The sequence below is a fragment of the Vanacampus margaritifer genome, chromosome 3 (genome assembly GCF_051991255.1).
Source record: "Vanacampus margaritifer isolate UIUO_Vmar chromosome 3, RoL_Vmar_1.0, whole genome shotgun sequence".
NCBI lineage: Eukaryota > Metazoa > Chordata > Actinopteri > Syngnathiformes > Syngnathidae > Vanacampus > Vanacampus margaritifer.
Window position 1 is genome coordinate 28763835 of NC_135434.1, and position 20679 is coordinate 28784513.

The 20679-nt window shown below is 43.2% G+C and overlaps 1 protein-coding gene across 4 annotated transcripts in view; it reads left to right on the forward strand.

Annotated features, from left to right (window-relative positions):
• ydjc (YdjC chitooligosaccharide deacetylase homolog) overlaps positions 1 to 20679 on the forward strand; it is a 76246-nt gene that overhangs the window by 41522 nt on the left and 14045 nt on the right. For all 4 annotated transcript variants that reach the window (XM_077560489.1, XM_077560490.1, XM_077560491.1 and 1 more), the window contains 3 exons: positions 1504 to 1663; positions 15018 to 15117; positions 18873 to 19050. In XM_077560489.1, coding sequence (XP_077416615.1) covers positions 1504 to 1663; positions 15018 to 15117; positions 18873 to 19050 — 438 coding nt within the window. The remainder of the gene's footprint in view (positions 1 to 1503; positions 1664 to 15017; positions 15118 to 18872; positions 19051 to 20679) is intronic.

The window sequence follows — 20679 nt, forward strand, 5'->3', positions numbered from 1 at the left end:
ACCTGACCACTGTACCACTGTGCCTACGATGCTCTTGACTAAGCTGTTCATATTTATTTTAATAATTTACTTGTATTTCAATTCAAATATTGTCATAACATTATATTAAGTCTACTGTTTTTTGGTGGCTTTCAACAGCCTCCTAGCTGCTCCCTTGTCTGGTTCAACACTTGCACAGGGTTGGGATACTCCGGAGACGGGTGTCCGTTCACAAAATGCTGCATGAAAAATTAAAACAAGATAAGCTCAAGGCACTTATTAGGACGCTATGTTTGCTAATATTGACGAAGCATTGTTTTAACGTTGGCTCCCAACATCAAGACTAATGCAACAGCTAACAGAAGACATTAAGTTAACTAACATTAATCACTGACTAAACAGGCTTAACTTAGATGGCAATGACATTCTAGTAATATATATTATTCATTAATAGTAACTACAATAACTTTGATATCCAGTTTTGTGACAGTTATTGCCCCAAAAGCAAAGTACTCTACAGCTACCTAGTTGGCCCGATAGAGTTAGCATAGTTGTACCTTAGAGCACACGTATGTATGCTTGTTTATTTTAGAGACATTTAACTGGGAGTGAAGCCTTCCACACTGTTTAATCCATTGAAGGCACTGCTCCAATTTTGTTTTCGGCTTTGGAAAGGGAAAGAACTGGACTCCCCCAGACAAACTCTTTGGGTACCTCATGTCCGATTTACATACTCCATAGGCACACTGCTTCACCATTTTGGAGGTCTGCAGCTTATTTATAGTTGTTCCTCTTCTTCTTTAAAGTTTTATGGTGGTTAGCATTCTCGTAAGCCACCAAATAGAATCAATCAAAGGCTATGGATGTCACCGAGAGCTGAGTACAGCTTGACGGACTATGTTTACATGGCAACGGTTGCTTGAATGTATGATTGGTCAATGCCTGTTTGGGGGGCGGAGTTTGCGAAAGGTCAATTAGGTTGTCGGCGCTGTCTCGAGGGACGTCGAAGTGCTGTTTCGCTTGAAATAGGTAAACTGGAATTAGTAGGATCCATGGATGACTCTGATTGGACAGTCGTAGGATACTCCAGCTCAGCTTCAAGTGGGTGTTGATCAGGCGCATTGGTCAGTTCATCCCTCACCGTTGGTTGCACAGGTTCTGGCAAGGTTGGCTCCTCTTCATCAGGAACTTCCACAGAAGTCTCATCTTTCACTTTCACGTAGATGGATCCGATATTATCCATGCTTTTTTTTTAATGTCAGACAATGAAGGTTAGGGACAGGATCAAATGTTCAGGATCAAAGGTACAAACGTATGTCTTAATTATACAGCACGCAGTGGGGATGCATATTTTGCATAATGTTCATGTTTCTGCATGCAGCAATTTGAGTAAAAAAGCCTACAACTTTGGCTGAAGCTGCAAGAAAGTAATGTTTTATCACTTGGTAAACACATAATACAAAACAAGTTCAGTCTGAATTGACACTTGAGATTTTGAAAAAATAATTGACTTTTCCTTGTCAGACACAGCATCCCAATTGGGCTCCATGCCAACCTGTCAGAAGGCGTCCCTGTATGTCAGAGCCTCCGACAGGCTTCTACACTCGTCAATGAGCGTGGCTTCTTTCATGGAAAGATGGGCTTCCGTCAGGCACTGGGACGACATCAGCTAAGTATGGAACAGGTACTATGAGAAGCATCACATTTATTTCAGTCATTCAACCAGAGTTTAATCTCCTAATTATCTCATGAGACAATATCTTCTTTCAGCAATGAAAAAAAAAATCCTTATACAGGTAGTCCTCAATTTACGAACACAATGGTTTCCGAGAGGTTGTTTGTAAGTCGAATTTGTTTGAAATCGAATCACATTAAATTTTGTTTCAAAATAAAATTTTATCAAATTATTTAAAAATAATAATAATAATCAAAATATGTAAAAATCCCGAAAATTAACAAATTAAATTATATAACTTATATATACTTTCTATACAGTGCATACATTTAAAAAAACATACATTAAACTAGAGCTGCAGCTATAAAGGGTCCTCGCAGCCCGGGCTACTTTGGGATACATGCAATTTGGGGTACTGGCACATTCAAAGCCAAATTTATTTGAAAATGCCATAAGCCTTTCCATATGGATGTTTTTTTGGGCATTTTTTAAGGCACATATATACACATCATTGTTAGTTTTACTCATAGCACAATATTGTTTTTATTGTCCATATAGGGCATCAAAAAGAAATGAATAAATAAAAAGTACATATGTATGGATAGGTCTGATGTCAGTGAACATTTTGAGTGGTGGAAAGTAAAAAAAAAAAATTCATAAATGACTTAGTTATCACTCTTACAAAAAGTATCCAAATTTTGGACAAAAAAAACGTATGTGTCGTAATTTATTTTTTGTCGACCCAAGGGCTAGGTAGTGCTATATTTATAATTGTCTTTCATGGAAAAGGAAATATGAAACACAAAATATGATGCCCCGCCCCTATCATATAGTGTTTCGAAAAGTCAAAAATAAATTGTGTAGGAGAAATGGGCAAAAGAATGCCCCCTGTAAATGTAGAAAAATCGGCAAAAGTGGGACATTCAAAAATTCGTAGCTCACTTTCTGTTCATTTTAGCATATGGGTCCAAGAGACTTTTTTGTAGGTCTTGCGCTCCCTCATATACCTAAAAATTTTCTAAAAATCGGGCTACAAAAGGGCTAAATAAATCGACTCACCTCATTGTCCGGTTTGATTCCCCACCGACGCTACCTTAGTCGACATCCATAATGTGGTTTGACAGAACATACATCCGGGCTGTCTGTGCCTCCTTTTCACCTCACCGCCCATCCACCTGCCAGTGTCGGTCGGTCTCCCTCTAGTACTCAGCCGCTGACCTACTTAGTTTACGCCGTCCCCTGCCTGGACCCGCGCCGACACCTCTCCACCTCCACCCGGACATCGTTTTCCAGCCCCGCCACAGATATATCCACCACGGGTCCCACCGGTTCTTCCACCATAATGAATCAACGCCTATGCAGTCTATCTGGTCCCATGTTCGCCGTCGCCCCCGTTCCACCTGCCGAGCTGTTGACAACAGCGTATGAGCTAGCCTAGCTCGACTGTTTAATGCCCCTACTAGCGCCAACACCACCTCCCTCAACTTTGGTCTTCTCAACATTTGCTCACTGTTGAGTAAGGGGCATCTTATTCATGATCTCATTATTGATCGTAAGCCTGACTTTTTTTGCTTGACGGAGACCTGGCAACAGCCTAACAACTTCTCTTAGCTGATTGAATCGCGCGGGTTTGTTTCGATCTCTTGTCCCCGCAATTCCGGCCGGGGCGCAGGTCTTGCGATAATTCACTGTGAGACTTTCAAAGTTTCGCCGGTGCCTGGGACTTCGTTTGAATCTGCAGTCTACAAACTGTCTGGTCCCACTCCAACCATCATTGCTACTGTGTGCCATCCTCCTAAATGCAATAGTGATTTTTTACATGACTTTGCTGCCTTTTTCACCAACCTATCCACACTCTCTCTCCTGACATAATCCTGCTGGGCGATTTCAGTATTCACATGGACAATGCCAATCTACCGCTTACCAAAGACTTTACTTCCTGTCTTTGGATGCAAGCAATTTGTCACTTCTCCTACACATTCCAAAGGCCATATTCTTGACTTAATCTGCTGCTTTTGTGTCACCCCCTTTGAACTTGCAACCGATGAACTTCCCATAACTGACCACTTTCTCCTCTCATTTACCATTTCACTTACTCTTTCCATCGCCAAAACTCCACGTATATAATATAAATACTGACGATCTCACTGCAATGATTGAATCCTCCTCTTCTCCCCAACATACACCGTTTCTCCAGCCCTGATGATCTGGTCACTCATTACAATTCTGGACTTCATAACATCTTGAATACCCTTGCTCCACTAAAAAAACGGCCTGTTTCTTTCTCGCTTTCTGCTCCTTAGTTTACCCCCGATCTCCGTCTCCTGAAATCAAAAGCTCGACAACTGGAACGCCTCTTCAGGAAAACCGGACTAACCATTCACAAAGAAATGTATGCTAATCACATCTGATATTATAAGGTCTCCATTACCAATGCCAAAACTAACTATAATTCCAAGATAATCACTGACAATAATGGAAATGCTAAGTCCCTCTTTGCTGTTTTCAACAATATCACCCATAACCAGGACTTCCTCCCTCCTCACTTATGCACAACCGCCTTCTGCAACTCCATCTTGTCTTTTTTACCATGATAAAATTAAGGACATTCATCACAATCTTGGGTCGAGCCATCAACCTACCTTTTCAGCCGACTTTCACCCATCCACACATTCATTTTCCTCCTTTCAACTCCCCTATCTCTCAGAAATAAAAAAAACATCATTCAGAAATCCAAGACATTCACCTCTCAACTGGACCCAGTCCCCACTCAACTTGTCAAAGCCTGCCTCCCCTCCCTTATCCCCCTTATTTCTGCCATCACCATCTTCATCATCCTGCCTCACCACTGGAACTGTATCAAAATCATTCAAAACTGCTGCCGTTACTCCCATCTTGAAAAAAACAAAACGGTGCTGACCCCACCAACTTTCAACAACTACCATCCTATCTCCAACCTTCCCTTTATATCCAAAATCTTTGAGAAATCAGTTGCAGCTCAACTCCATTCCCATTGAAGGCTTTATTTGATTACTTTATTAAGTGTAATCTTTTGCGTGTTCAAATAAATCAGAATTGAGATCTCATGAAGAAGTTTTCCTTGCAAGGATTTATTAAGAGCTCTTAAGACACAGGAAAAAAGCTTACATTCGAAAAGTGATGATAAGCTCCCAGTGTGTAGAAAATCCGCCTCTTACATTTGACAGAGAGATAGTGTTGAAAATAAGCAGGCACAAGATACTGACATGGTCATCTCAGCTCCCCACCAGCTTCGGAGAAATGATGTGGACAGGCTTTGACCTTGGACCTTCAGTTTTTACGACCAAATGACTAATGACAAGAGACTCTGACAATTTTTAAAACATAAACATTCTTATCTCAAGAGATGGTGAGAAGTAAGAGGTTCAAATGAAGTTCACAAAATCATTATCACATTGTTATTCATTTAACTACACATGGTTATATCACATCTATATACCTATAACTAAATTCCAAAACAGTAAAAATATAAATGGAAAAAGTTAAATGTCAACACCACTTATCCTCCAATCATCTGTATGAACAGTTCCAGTCCAGTTTCCGCCCACTGAAACGGCCCTCATCAAAATCACAAATGATCTTCTCATGGCATCTGATTCTGGACTCCTCACCATACTAATTCTTCTTGAACTGAGTGCGGCATTCAATACCATCAGTCACACCATTCTCCTCAACAGACTTTCTTCCATTGGCATCACCCACACTTTGTTGAACTGGTTTTCATCCTACCTCTCCTGCCGCACTCAGTTCATCCAACTCAAGTCCTTTAAATCTGTCCCCTCCCCTGTTACTTCAGGTGTGCCCCAGGGATCTGTCCTGGGGCCCCTCCTCTTCATCATCTACCTCCTCCCTCTCGGCAATATTTTCTGTAAATTTAACATTCAATTTCATTCTTATGCTGATGATACCCAACTTTACCTCTCCACCAACCCTTCTCCACTATACCACCTACCTCCCTTACAGACTGCATCTCTGAAATAAAAACCTGGTTCAGTCTAACTTTCCTGCAATTAAACAGTAGCAAAACTGAATTTCTACTCATTAAACTAAAACCACCCTCTCAAAAACAGCCAGTTTTTTAATCACTATTGACAACGCCTCTATTCCACCTCTCTTCCGCTCTTCTACCTCACCCCATTTTTTTCTTCTCAACTTACTGTACGGTGTCCTTGAGTGCTAAGAAAGGTGCCTTTAAATATAATGGGGACCTAAACATGTACGAAAACTCGGCAAACTTTGCACACACTTCAGGCCCGGCGAAAAATGGGATATTCTGAAGTTGCCTTTTTAGTGGAAGCCATATGCTAAAATGTACAGCAAGTGAGCTATGAATTTTAAAATTTTGGCCCATTTTTGCACATTCACAGTGGTGATACTTTTTTTCCCCCTTTGCCAAAAGTTTTCATCCGATTGACTTCAAACTTGGCATGTATCCTCTCAAGACCTGGGACAACAACTGGGGGAAAAATCTTGAGTTTTCGAAATAATATGACTGGGGCGGGGCATCAAACTTTCTCTTTAATATTTCCTTTGTCAGAAAAAAGGAAATGCTTAAAGTTGCATAAATATGCTTTACACATGACTGCCACCTCTGGACTAAAGTGTAAATGCAGCCTCCATGATGCTCATGCATGAGCCGCACAGGCCTGTACGAGCATAAGCGAACAGAAACTCCTCTGACTAGAGCAAGAGTCCACTATTTACAGACTAGCAAAGACTTCATTCTGATAGAATGATAATGAAAAGACAATGATAGAGCAATTTTGAATAGATTGCTTGTGCAGATAATCTAATTTTATACAGTGATATAGTTTAGTTGCTTGCAAGGAATTTATTATCTAGTAATATTCTAGGCCAGGGGTGGGCAAACTCGGTCCTCGTCTTGCAGTTTTAGAAGTTTCCCTCTAACAACACAAGCTGATTCCAGTCAACAGGATCGTTATCAGGCTTATGCAGAGCTTGCTGATGAGCTGATCATGTATCAGCTGTACTGGAGAAGGGAAACATCCAAAATCTGCAAGACTCTGGCGCTCGAGGACCGAGTATGCCCATCCCTGTTTTAGGCCATTATACTGTAGTTCAAATATACAAAAAGCTCGAATTTATTTGTTCCGCATAATACTTCAAATCAAGCAACCAAAAATGAAGTCTTTATTTCAAATGAATTCTTGAACGCATTGGAAACGTGTGAACGCTGAAGTTGCGAACAACAATGTGACGTCTCACAAGAATGCTACCAGCGACTTGATTGGTAGTCTCACCTTCTTATTTGTCTTTACACAACCGGCTAGTAGCTTGTTGGCTGCAGCCGACGCCGGAAACAAGAAACTATCCCCTGAGCCGAATTAGCACACGAAATATGGCTCTGAGTCTCTTCTCCCTGCAAGATGTGCGATGCGTACACTTACACTAAACACTCAGACACCAGAATGCAAACCAAGAATGTGCAATACAGGAACACACAACACAAGTTAGTTCACTACAATACTTATGTATCAGCCATACATGGATTATGTCCTCGAGATCACATTTACAACACTCATAAGCAATATTAGCTTTTGATTTCGACCTTCATTTGTCATCATTATTGTTTACATCTTACTTTGGCGTGTAGTTGTTATTATATGTTACTGTCACACCGCGGTGAGGGTGTCTTGTCATTTCCTGTTTTATGTTGAAAAGTCTGACTCCTCTCGTTTCAGGTCACTTGCCCTTCCTCGTGTGGTGTCTGTGTCAACCCTGATCCCTGATTGTGTCCACCTGTGCCCCATTACCCTCATGTGTTAAATAGTCTGCGTTCCCCCTTTCTTGTTCCGAAGTGTTTTCGTTTGAGCCACTGAAGCCTGCCATAGACCACAGCCTTGTTACCTTTTTGCCTTGTTGCCTTTATTGCCCTGTCTCGTGAGAGAACCTTTGTTTGTAATTGTTGTATAGCTTAGTTTTGTTTAGTCATAGAGTGATTTTGTTTTTGAATGTAGTTTGAACTTCCTCCCTTTTGGAGCGCTTTCAGTTAATTTTTGAATAGCCTTTATTTTCTCCCTTTCCACAAAGAGCTTTTGTTTTGTTAATTAAAAGCTGCTTAACCCTCCACCGCTTCCTCTGCGTCTGAGTCCAAAACAGCCTCGTTGTGTCAGAACACTTCGGCCAGCATGGACCCAGCAGAGCGAGAGCAATTGATCGCAGCTTTGCGGGCCCAGGAGGCCCGTCTACGCCGGCAAAAGGAGTTTCAGGCCGCCATGGCAACGCAAATGACCGAGCTTTCAGCTCAGATTCCGGGCTCTCGAAGTCGCACCCATAGCCCTCCGTCTGAGCCAGAGACTCAAGCTACTTTGCCGATCCCATCCGTGCCATATACCGGATCGGGGATCAAGCTAGCCTCTCCTGAGCGATTCTCTGGAGAGCCAGGACAATGCAAAGCCTTTTTAACAGACTGTGACATTCATTTTGAGTACTCCCCCCAGGCTTTTCCCACAGATCGTTCACGGGTGGCTTTCATGATTTCCCACCTGACTGGGAGAGCCAGAGCCTGGGCCACGGCAGAGTGGGCCCGCAGTTCCCCACTCTGCAGCTCCGTCTCGGAATTCCGAGCCGCTCTTCAGGGAGTATTTGACCCAGCCTGTTCCGACCGGGAAAAGGTCCGACAGCTGAGCAGCCTGATCCAAGGGAGGGACTCAGTGAGTAACTATGTCATACGCTTCCGCACTCTTGCGGCAGAGAGTGGCTGGAACACCACGGCGCTCTACGACGTTTTCCTCAAGGGACTGGCAACGTCCATCCAAGAGCTTCTCATCGCGGTCGATCTTCCACCGGATTTGGACTCTCTCATCGCCCTGGCCATACGGACGGATCATCGGCTGCAGGAGGTGACGCAGAGCCGCGATCGTCCGGGCCAGGACAATGGAGGGATCTCCGCGCTTCCCAACATCAGGTGTGTCAGCTCCTCTCGGATCCCTGTCAGTGCAGCGCCAACCAGCTCCCGCGCAACCAGAGGAGGAGCCCATGCAACTGGGCAGAGCGCGGATCTCGCTGGAAGAGAGACGGCGTCGACAGCAGGAGGGGCTGTGTTTCTACTGCGGGAATCGAGATCACCTCGTGGTCGCCTGCCCAGCCAAAAGGACCCAAATGGTGAGTCAAGTCACGACTCCAGCGGCGGTTCCACGAAAACTCACATCAGTGAGGATCAATTATCACACCACACGAACAGACCTCGATGCCCTGATAGATTCTGGAGCTGACGAGAGCCTAATTGACTGGGGGCTGGTGAGACATTTAGGAGCCAAGACTGAGCCGCTAATCAAGCCCATTAAGGCTAGGGCACTAAATGGAAGTGAATTATTCATTATTACACACATCACAGAACCCATTCAGCTCCAAGTCGGTAAACATAAGGAGCACCTAGTTTTTCACGTTTTTCAGTCTCTTTCACGGACCCTGGTCCTAGGGCACCCCTGGTTGTGTAAACACAATCCCCATGTAGACTGGGTAACTGGCGAAGTTTTGGGATGGGGAAAGAATTGTGAGAGCCATGGGATTGGTTCACCAAATCGAGAAGTAGACATCACCACGGTTGATCACATTTCTGTCAAATCCTTCACAGACGCAGAATACCCGAATTTGAGCATCGTTCCTCCATGCTACCATCACTTCCAGGAGATCTTCAGCAAGACCAAGGCCATGTCACTCCCACCCCATCGTGCCTATGACTGTGCCATAGAGCTGATTCCTGGTTCCACCATTCCCAAGGGACGCCTATGTTCTGTTTCAGGACCAGAGAAGGCGGCCCTTAGGGATTGCATCGAAACTTCCCTGAAGGTTGGGCTGATTCGTCCTTCCTCATCACCAGCGGGAGCAGGTTTCTTTTTTGTGGGGAAGAAGGATGGTTCCTTACGGCCATGTATAGACTATAGCATCCTTAATGACATTACGATAAAGAACCACTACCCTCTTCCTCTCATGTCCTCCGTCTTTGAAAATCTCCAACAAGCCACGATCTTTACTAAGTTGGACTTGCGCAATGCCTACCACCTCATTAGGATCCGAGAGGGGGATGAGTGGAAGACAGGGTTCAATACACCTAGTGGCCATTATGAATACCTGGTCATGCCTTTCGGACTCACTAACTCTCCTGCGGTTTTCCAGGCCATGATCAATGACGTTTTGAGAGATTTTCTGGACCAGTTTGTGTATGTTTATTTAGACGACATACTGGTATACTCGTCAGATCTAGCCACTCATCAGATCCATGTTTCCAAGGTTCTTCAAAGACTACTGGAGCACAAACTGTATGTCAAGGCCGAGAAATGCGTCTTTCATGCTGAAACCGTCTCTTTTCTGGGTTTTGTCATAGCCCCGGGAAGGGTTCAGATGGACCCGGCTAAAACTAGGGCCGTGACGGAGTGGCCCACTCCTGTTAGCCGCAAGAAGGTTCAGCAATTCCTCGGGTTCGCAAACTTCTACAGACGCTTCATCAGAGGGTTCAGCGCAATAGCTGCCCCTCTGCATGCCCTCACCTCCTCTCTGGTGAAGTTCAGTTGGCCACCGGCGGCTGAAGCCGCTTTTCAAGCACTCAAGAAACGATTTGTCACAGCTCCGATCCTCATAGTACCAGATCCACAGCGGCAATTCATGGTGGAAGTGGATGCGTCCAATGAGGGGATCGAAGCTGTCCTGTCTCAACGTGCAGAGAAGGATGGAAAGATGCACCCCTGCGCATTCTTATCACGACGACTATCCAAGGCCGAGCGGAACTATGACGTTGGGGACAAAGAGCTTCTGGCTGTCAAGCTTGCTCTGGAAGAGTGGAGGCACTGGCTTGAGGGGGCAAAGCACCCATTTGTGGTCTGGACCGATCACAAGAACCTGGAATACATCCGCAAAGCCAAGAGACTCAACTCACGCCAGGCCAGATGGAAACTGGTCTTCAACCGTTTTTCCTTCTCTCTCACTTACAGGCCGGTGTCTCGAAACGTCAAACCCAACGCCCTGTCCCGTCTCTACGACCCCGAGCCTGTAACTAAGGAACCAGAGACCATCCTTTCGCCGGACTGTGTGATTGGAGCCGTGACATGGCAAATCGAGAGGGAAGTGAAACAAGCCAACGGTGAGGCAACCCCACCAAAAGGATGCCCGGCGAATAGACTATTTGTTCCAGAGCAGCTACGCCCACAGGTGATCCATTGGGGTCACACCTCGCTTCTATCCTGTCATCCGGGAGTCCGGCGGACAATTTACGCCATCTCCCGGCGTTTCTGGTGGCCTTCCATGGAGCCGGAGGTCCGGAAGTACATCGAGGCCTGCTCGGTATGTGCTTGAAACAAGACATCCACCAGATCACGCATGGGTCTGCTACAGCCTCTTCCCATTCCTTCCAGACCATGGGCAGAAATTTCCCTGGATTTTGTCACTGGACTTCCTCTCTCCAAAGGAAAAACCACCGTTCTCACAGTAGTCGACCGTTTTTCAAAGATGGGCCGATTTTTAGCCTTGTCAAAGCTTCCCTCAGCCAAGGAAACGGCTGAGGTCATGATTAAACACGTTTGTTGATGATTAAACACGTTTGTTGTACCCTCAGGGTACCACCCTGAGGGTACAACTTGGTCCGTCGTTGCCATCGCGTCTGGGCAGCCGCTCGGCAGGTTCTGGAGCGCCAGAGGGACAGAGGCAAGCGAGCAGCAGATCGGAAGAGGAGACCGGCTCCAGTATACCAGCCGGGGAACAAAGTGTGGCTGTCAGCCAAACATCTTCACTTAAAGGTGCCATGCCAAAAGTTGGCGCCTCGGTTTATGGGCCCATACCCCATCTCAAAGGTGATCAACCCGGCCGCGGTCCGTCTTCGCCTGCCTCGGTCCCTGCGTGTTCACCCAACGTTCCACATAAGCCAAGTCAAGCCAGTCAGGGAGAGTTCTCCGGCTCCTACGCCCCCGCCGCCTCCTGTGATTGTGGATGGGGGGCCCGTCTACAAAGTAAAGCGATTGCTGGCCGTCCGCAAGCGGGGCCGGGGCAGGCAGTTCTTGGTGGACTGGGAGAGGTATGGGCCCGAGGAGAGACAATGGATACCTTCCCGCTTCATCATGGATGACTCTCTAATTAAAGACTTTTTTAGGGGTCATCCTGACCGGCCTGGGCTGTCAGGAGTCGGCCCTAGGGGGAGGGGTACTGTCACACCGCGCGCGGTGAGAGTGTCCTGTTTTATGTTGAAAAGTCTGACTCCTCTCGTTTCAGGTCACTTGCCCTTCCTCGTGTGGTGTCTGTCAACCCTGATCCTTGATTGTGTCCACCTGTGCCCCATTACCCTCATGTGTTAAATAGTCTGCGTTCCCCCTGTCTTGTGCCGAAGTGTTTTCGTTTGAGCCACTGAAGCCTGCCATAGACCACAGCCTTGTTACCTTTTTGCCTTGTTGCCTTTATTGCCCTGTCTCGTGAGAGAACCTTTGTTTGTAATTGTTGTATAGCTTAGTTTTGTTTAGTCATAGAGTGATTTTGTTTTTGAATGTAGTTTGAACTTCCTCCCTTTTGGAGCGCTTTCAGTTAATTTTTGAATAGCCTTTATTTTCTCCCTTTCCACAAAGAGCTTTTGTTTTGTTAATTAAGTCCACTATTTACAGACTAGCAAAGACTTCATTCTGATAGAATGATAATGAAAAGACAATGATAGAGCAATTTTGAATAGATTGCTTGCGCAGATAATCTAATTTTATACAGTGATATAGTGTAGTTGCTTGCAAGGAATTTATTATCTAGTAATATTCTAGGCCAGGGGTGGGCAAACTCGGTCCTCGAGGGCCGGCGTCTTGCAGTTTTAGAAGTTTCCCTCTAACAACACAAGCTGATTCCAGTCAACAGGATCGTTATCAGGCTTATGCAGAGCTTGCTGATGAGCTGATCATGTATCAGCTGTACTGGAGAAGGGAAACATCCAAAATCTGCAAGACTCTGGCGCTCGAGGACCGAGTATGCCCATCCCTGTTTTAGGCCATTATACTGTAGTTCAAATACACAAAAAGCTCGAATTTATTTGTTCCGCATAATACTTCAAATCAAGCAACCAAAATTGAAGTCTTTATTTCAAAAGCATTCTTGAACGCATTGGAAACGTGTGAACGCTGAAGTTGCGAACAACAATGTGACGTCTCACAAGAATGCTACCAGCGACTTGATTGGTAGTCTCACCTTCTTATTTGTCTTTACACAACCGGCTAGTAGCTTGTTGGCTGCAGCCGACGCCGGAAACAAGAAACTATCCCCTGAGCCGAATTAGCACACGAAATATGGCTCTGAGTCTCTTCTCCCTGCAAGATGTGCGATGCGTACACTTACACTAAACACTCAGACACCAGAATGCAAACCAAGAATGTGCAATACAGGAACACACAACACAAGTTAGTTCACTACAATACTTATGTATCAGCCATACATGGATTATGTCCTCGAGATCACATTTACAACACTCATAAGCAATATTAGCTTTTGATTTCGACCTTCATTTGTCATCATTATTGTTTACATCTTACTTTGGCGTGTAGTTGTTATTATATGTTACTGTCACACCGCGGTGAGGGTGTCTTGTCATTTCCTGTTTTATGTTGAAAAGTCTGACTCCTCTCGTTTCAGGTCACTTGCCCTTCCTCGTGTGGTGTCTGTGTCAACCCTGATCCCTGATTGTGTCCACCTGTGCCCCATTACCCTCATGTGTTAAATAGTCTGCGTTCCCCCTTTCTTGTTCCGAAGTGTTTTCGTTTGAGCCACTGAAGCCTGCCATAGACCACAGCCTTGTTACCTTTTTGCCTTGTTGCCTTTATTGCCCTGTCTCGTGAGAGAACCTTTGTTTGTAATTGTTGTATAGCTTAGTTTTGTTTAGTCATAGAGTGATTTTGTTTTTGAATGTAGTTTGAACTTCCTCCCTTTTGGAGCGCTTTCAGTTAATTTTTGAATAGCCTTTATTTTCTCCCTTTCCACAAAGAGCTTTTGTTTTGTTAATTAAAAGCTGCTTAACCCTCCACCGCTTCCTCTGCGTCTGAGTCCAAAACAGCCTCGTTGTGTCAGTTACCTTCTCAGTAGAAAGGAAGCCAACAGACACTGTCACTGCTCCGATGTTTACACAAGTCCTCCGTCTGCCTATCAAGCTCTATTTTGGCTCGTTTTGTCACTCTAGATAAAATTTGTTGTTTCTTCTCTTTTTTTGGGGAGGTGTGGTCTGTGCCGGAGTTCCAGCTGTGCTTGAATGCGTCCTTTTCTTACTCCCGGCAGATTCCATACTCATCAATGTAAAAGCTTGTAGTCGTGTTGTTTATCCCAAGCGTCTCGGGGAAAAAAATAATTGGAAATTCTACCCGGAGACGGACGGGAGTGTGCATGACGTCACATTCGAAGCGTATTCACCCCAAATGCCTCTATTTAGAAGAGGTTTATAGGCTTATCAATGCAGTTGCTGTAAACACGTTAAGGCTTGCTCTACACATCAGGGCATTGCTTCTTCATATAGATGTGTAAAAATCTGTTTTTAACATTTAAACTTGCTTATAAGTTTTGTTTGTGCTGGTACTGTTTTGCAGTTATTAGCAATATTTTTATATTAGGGTATACTCAAAACAGTGAAAAAGAAGTGGGCATACTTGATGTTGACTGAAATATGTGGGTATACCCTGGACTGTATATAGGCTACTGTATTTTGTATATACAGTAGTTAAGCTCATCAATGGGTGTTAAGTAGCATGGTTTAAAAACGGCTACAGTGGGTTCTCAAAAATAAAGCTCTTGTGAAATATTAATATACTGGTTAATAATAGCCCTTAGAGCAGAGGTGGGCAATCTCGGTCCTCGAGGGCCGTAGTCCTGCAGGTTTTGGAGGTTTCTCACTTCCAACGCAAGCTGATTCCAATCAACAGGCTCATTATCAGGCTTATGCAGAGCTTGCTGATGAGCTGATCATATATCAGCTGTGTTGGAGAAAGGCAACCTGCAAAACCTGCAGGACTTTGGCCCTCGATGCCCACCTCTGCCTTAGAGTAACTCATAAATGAGCCAACCCTCACCTACCCCCAAAAAAGGTGTTTTAAATGTTTTATTTAGTTTAAACCACTGCTCTACTCACCATATAAAAGTTGTCATGTTGGGATAGTTTTGTTTACAAAAATAAAATAAATAAATAAAAAATATTATTTTTCTCTACAAAACAAAGGTATCGGATCGAGACTCGGAATAGGCCGATCTTCAAAATGAGGTGACTCAGATTCCGACTAGGGTTAAAAAAAAATGTTATCGGGACATCCCTAGTATTTTGTGTATTTTTTTCCCACGACAGTCTTCTTTTTTTTTTTATGTTGAGGTGGAGCTAGAGCTGAGAGACCAGATCAGGCTTTTCAGAGAACTGACAGGTCACCTGCCTCATCATATGGATGGACATCAGCATGTTCATATACTGCAAGGTAAGTCAAATATAGGCATTGTTCGCATCTGTCTCTTGATCCCTTTTTGCAGTTAAAATTAAGTTGCCTCATCCACTAAAATTTTAGATGACGTACTGTTTTATAGCTGTAACCAGGGCCAGACTGGGACTTATTATCAGCCCTGGAGTTTCATGGCTCAGACTGGCCCATCCGATCGTCTTCAAGCTTGGCATGTTTCATCTTTGGATGTTTAAGATGGAAATTTATTGAAAATGTTTTATTTCATTGCATGCTACTACCGTGGTCATTCACTGTTTAAAACATTATCCTGTTTTAAGGGTTGAAACCTAGGTGAATGCTCATGAAACTGCACACACATAAGGCCTCATATAAACATTTAGATTTTAGAGGCCCAAGGTGGCCAGGGTTGCAAGGGCCTGCAGCTCTGGTTGCACACAGTTATTATTGCTACATTGTGATATAGTGAAACCTGAACGCTGATACCTCCGTTTTGTTAAGTCCCAAAATGATGCATACTCTGAGACATGACTTCTGGATTTGGAGCCAGAATAATTACACAGTTATGTGGACTATATTCTGGAATTGCTTAACAAAATAAGCCTTAGAGCTGAAGACAAGCATGTCACCCTCTTATACAGGGCAGACATTCATCAACTTTACTCGTATATCTCATTTGAGAGCTTTAGCACATCAGATCAGTGCTAGCTGCTAACTAGCAATTCAGGCTTCCATGTGCCTCAGGATCTCATAGCAGGAAAAGATGGTAGTCTGTGCAGAATCTATAGTCCAAATGGCAACTCCAATGTTGTGCTCTCTTCTTTAGACAAGTTAAGTAAACTAGCTGCAGTGCAGTGCATTTCTGGATGGTAAATTTATACATGGATGCGTCTGAGTGGCAAGAGAATTGAATTTCATATGATCTTTACAAGGTAATTTTGTACTTGACAAAAACAAATAGTGTGTTCACCAATGAAGTATTCAACATGCAGGGATGAATATGCATTAGGTCAGGGGTCCCCAACTAAATTGGCAAGAGGCCCACTAACCCAATCAGCCCAATTGACCGGGGTCCGGACATGAAAAACACCCAATAGCAATAATTTCATTTTCTGATTTTTTTTATTCAATTGTAAACATGTCAATTAATTGACAAAAACATACATTTCTTAAATAATTTGAACTTATGTTTAGTCTATTGTTCAAATATTTATTTCATTAAATTATTTGTTGTGCAAATAGTCAATTGTTAAATCTTCAAGGAAAGGTCCCCATCACTAGTTATGAATACAACAATTTCAACATTATTTCCTTGCTCTTTCAGCATTTCCTTTATGGCCAAATATATGTCCTCTCCTCTCATACTGTATGTGTTTTCAAAGCTGTGATACCCAAAATGTCGTCTATATATGTTTTATTTATAAATGTTGATTGATTTATCCGCAGCTCGCGCAATACACCGGGCACTTTGAATGGCGATGTCTATCTGGTGGTGAACATCCTCAGAGAGCAGGGGGGTATTCCATCAACGCAGCTAAAGAAAGCGAGGCTCATGCAAAAAAAGCGAGGCTGGAGTAAGCACCATCTCCGAATAAAGCGCCAAGTCGTTCCACTAACCCATTCCAGCCGCATCTAATCAAGGCTAACGTAAGACAGGCTTACATAGCCTGGCTTTGTACACACTCTCGGGGTAGACAAGAAGCGCTGATGGGTCGATAGGCGAAATTGCGATCAATTATGTCAAGACAGCAAAACGAGAGCAGTATTCTTCTCACTAACAGAACAAAAGTTATTGATGGAGCTTTATGAGGAATTCAAGACAGAAATCACCAAAAAGGCAATAGTGCAGCAATCAATAAGACGAGGGAAATATCATTGGCAAAAAAATTAATAAAAATAGCAGACAGACTAAATGCATAAGTTACAATTGTTTCATGTTAGATGTGTATTTCACATTAAGTGTTATTAATTCTCGATTTAATGTAAAACACTTCAAATTGACCTACATAGTCATTCTTCACTGTTACATTTTAACAGTAGCCAAAAGCGATCATGGCAACAAGTCGGCAAGTAGCCTATAACGATATATATATAAAAAAAATAAGACTAAATAGGTGACGAGCTGTAAATATGTTGCTCACCAATGTAGCCACCAGAAAAAAGACTGAGGCCACTGCCACAGGTGGGGGACCTCCTCCTGCTACATTCACATCAGCAGAAGATCTGGCGCTGAGCAGCAATCTAGGGTGGGCACTGATTGAGGGAATAGAGGGGGGAACCCTGACCCATGTGGGTGGGAAGACATTTTTTATGTGACTATTGTTTTTACCTTTAGCATTTATAATGATGATAATAATTATAAGGCATCTTGGAGTTACATTTGATGTGTGATTTGAAGACTTTTATATGAATTAGTTTAATTAAAGCGATTGATTTTGTAAACAGTGAAAGTGGTGAGATATGATTTTCATGGACTTTTTGTTTTTATTACATGAAATAATTGATGCAAGTCTGCCCACTAGGGTAGTGTGCTAAATTACATTTTATAAAAAATGTATGTGCCGAAATGTCATTAATCAAATACAATGTCATACAAAAGAAAATATACGATTTCAGGTGCTACACAAGCGCAGAAATACACGTTATGGAACAGTCTTTAGACGTTTTTTTGACACACAGCTAAATTAAGCTTGACAGTTAACCTGCTCCGGAGCAGGTTAGGTCTGCAGCATAAATTTCCATGGTTACTGAGTTGGCATTCACATAAACCACGTTGATGGAATGGAACAATGACTTAAAATGAGCCAGGTTTATTGAAATGAGCCAGCCTTTTCCAAAGCATAAATTACCAAGGTTACTGAGTGGAAATTTATATAACCCACCTTGATGGAACGGAAATCTGATTAAAAAAAATTAGCCGGGTTCAGTGAAATAAAATAGGCTTTTGCTTAATCCGGCTTGATGGAATACCCCTCAGCTCTGCTGCTACTGTTGTTGTTGTGAATAACAAGGGAATTTGACGGACCTTAAGTTGCTCTCCTTTCTCTTTCGGCCATTGCTTCCAAACATGCCTCGATCATTCCAGAGTCAGTAAAATGATTTTTGTGTTGCGGACAAACTCTACTGCACACGTAGTGAGCACTCGTAGGCAGATACACTGTGCTTGTAACGCTCGATGCCGGGAAAATTAAAGCATACGCCTCAGTCTATTCACTTTTCAGTGTCTACTTTTCTGACTTTTGACAATGCCATACTTCATCACATTTGTCATGAGAATGCGCGTACCCCGAAAAACAAAACAAAAGTTTGCGAGCCATTTGGTGACCCCTGTATTCGGTTATTGTTTTGAGTTTTGGCAGTTGAATAATTAACAAAGCTTTGAAATCAATGAAAAATAAATATTTACCTGTTTGAAAAGACACATAATTATCCAACATTTTACGGTAAGAATGAAAATCGTCTCATCCGTGACTCTTCTGTTCTCGGAGGGTTTTAGGAGTGACCTTCTAACAGTTTCGGATACAGCGCTCGCCGTTGTTACACTATCACAATTGTAACCAAACGTGATTAGGTATAGGTGCAATGCTGTTCATATAACAGTTTTCATATTGTCAGAGGTTTTAGTGTGGAAACTCCTAATTCACGGAAACCTCTGAATACTGTTTATCTTAACCTTTGGGTCACCACAACCACAACACTTCCAATGCCTCATTGGTATAGATGCTTGTCTGTGAAATAATGCTGGCTGATGAAATTATTCATTATCTGTGTTGCAGGGGTACGTGAGGTGTTTGCACAGGTCCTGTCAGATTACAGAATTCCATATACTCGTGTTCCAGTGGAGCTAGGTCTACACACCTGCCAGTGGCTACCAGCACATCTCAAAAGATTCTACGCACAGGTGGAGAAAGATGCTCTAGACTCCATCCCTGTCTTCAGGCGTTATGGAATAAGGTGTGTATGGATGAGCTTTTAATTTAGGGGTGCATGACTCCTCGAGACATGAAAGATCAACTCATGTATGTGTCCTTTGCTTCATTATATTCTTGTCATCTAACATGAACCACATGCGCGTGAATAACTACTAATAATAATTACTACACTGCAAGGTTACTTTAGTTAACTAAAATTCAAAAAACAATTTTGTTAACGAAATAAAATAAAAACGAAAATGCTTTTTAAAAAACAAAAACTAACTGAAACTCCATTTTATGTTTACAAAACTAACTAAAACTAACTATAATTATAGCAAAAATGTCCTTTGTCTTTGGTAATTAATTTAATGCATGAGCCTTTGGGGATAATTTATTTTGATATTAACCGGAATAAGGACATTTGAAAGTGTGTCACACAAAAGTGGCGTCATCTAGCAGCAGCCAATAGAAAAGCAGCTTCAGATGACGTTGCTCCCATGGTGTTTTTTAAATATTGCGCACAAGTAATACACATTTTTTTTTGTTTTAACTAAAACTAATACTAAAACTAACTAAAACTAAGCATTTGTCAGGTCGCGGGGGCAGCAGCTTTAGCAGGGAAGCCCAGACTTCCCTCTCACCAACCACTTCAACCAGCTGCTCCGGCGGGATCCCAAGGTGTTCCCAGGCCAGCCGAGAGACTCTCCAGTGTGTCCTGGGTCGTCCCCACGGCCTCCTGCCGGTGGGACATGCCCGGAACACTTCTCCAGGGAGGTGTCCAGGAGGCATCCGAACCAGGTGCCCAAGCAACCTCAACAGGCTCCTCTCAATGTGGAGGAGCAGCGGCTCTACTCTGAGGCCCTACTGGATGACCAAGCTTCTCACCCTCTTCTCTAAGGGAGAGCGAGGACACCCTGTGAAGAAAACTCATTTCGGCCGCTTGTATCCAGAATCTTTTTCTTTTGGTCACCTTCATGGTGAGGGTAGGAACAAATCAAGAGCTTTGCCTTCCGGCTCAGCTCCTTCTTCACCACAAGGGACCGATACAGATTGCCAGTAGCTCCCGGTTCCCAACATCATAATTGGCCTCAGCGGAACTCAGTCGTCGGGAGAAGAAGGTGCAGGGGTGGAGCTTCTGGTCGACTCATCGACTATATTTCTATATAAAACGGCGGTAAAAGTTGTCAAAGCCCAAAAACCGTTGCAACTGTTTCTGAGTCTCTCCCTCTCTCTCTCCCTATATATATATATATATATATATATATATATATATTATATATAAATCCCATCTGCGCCACTGGCCCCTAATAACTTCTTGCTGCCAAAAGAAGCGCAACCATCAAACATACTCCACTCCATAATTGGTCCACGTGAAAGATAAAACACAACATAAGAAAAATGTCAAAAACAACAAAAAACGGCACAGCTCGTGAAGAACCCCTGAAGATGGCTGACAACTCACGGCGCAAAATAAAATGTGTAAGGAAAAAAAGAACGCTGGTAGAGGAAGTGGGATTGATTGGAAAAAGTAGGGTATAGAAATAGTATGACTGACATTTTAGAAATATTAATAGGACCGATCATAGAAATAGGTAAATAACTCCATCTGTCCTGCATTTCTATCATGTTTGTGACTAATGGGTCATAGTTAGCAAATAATTTTTATAAT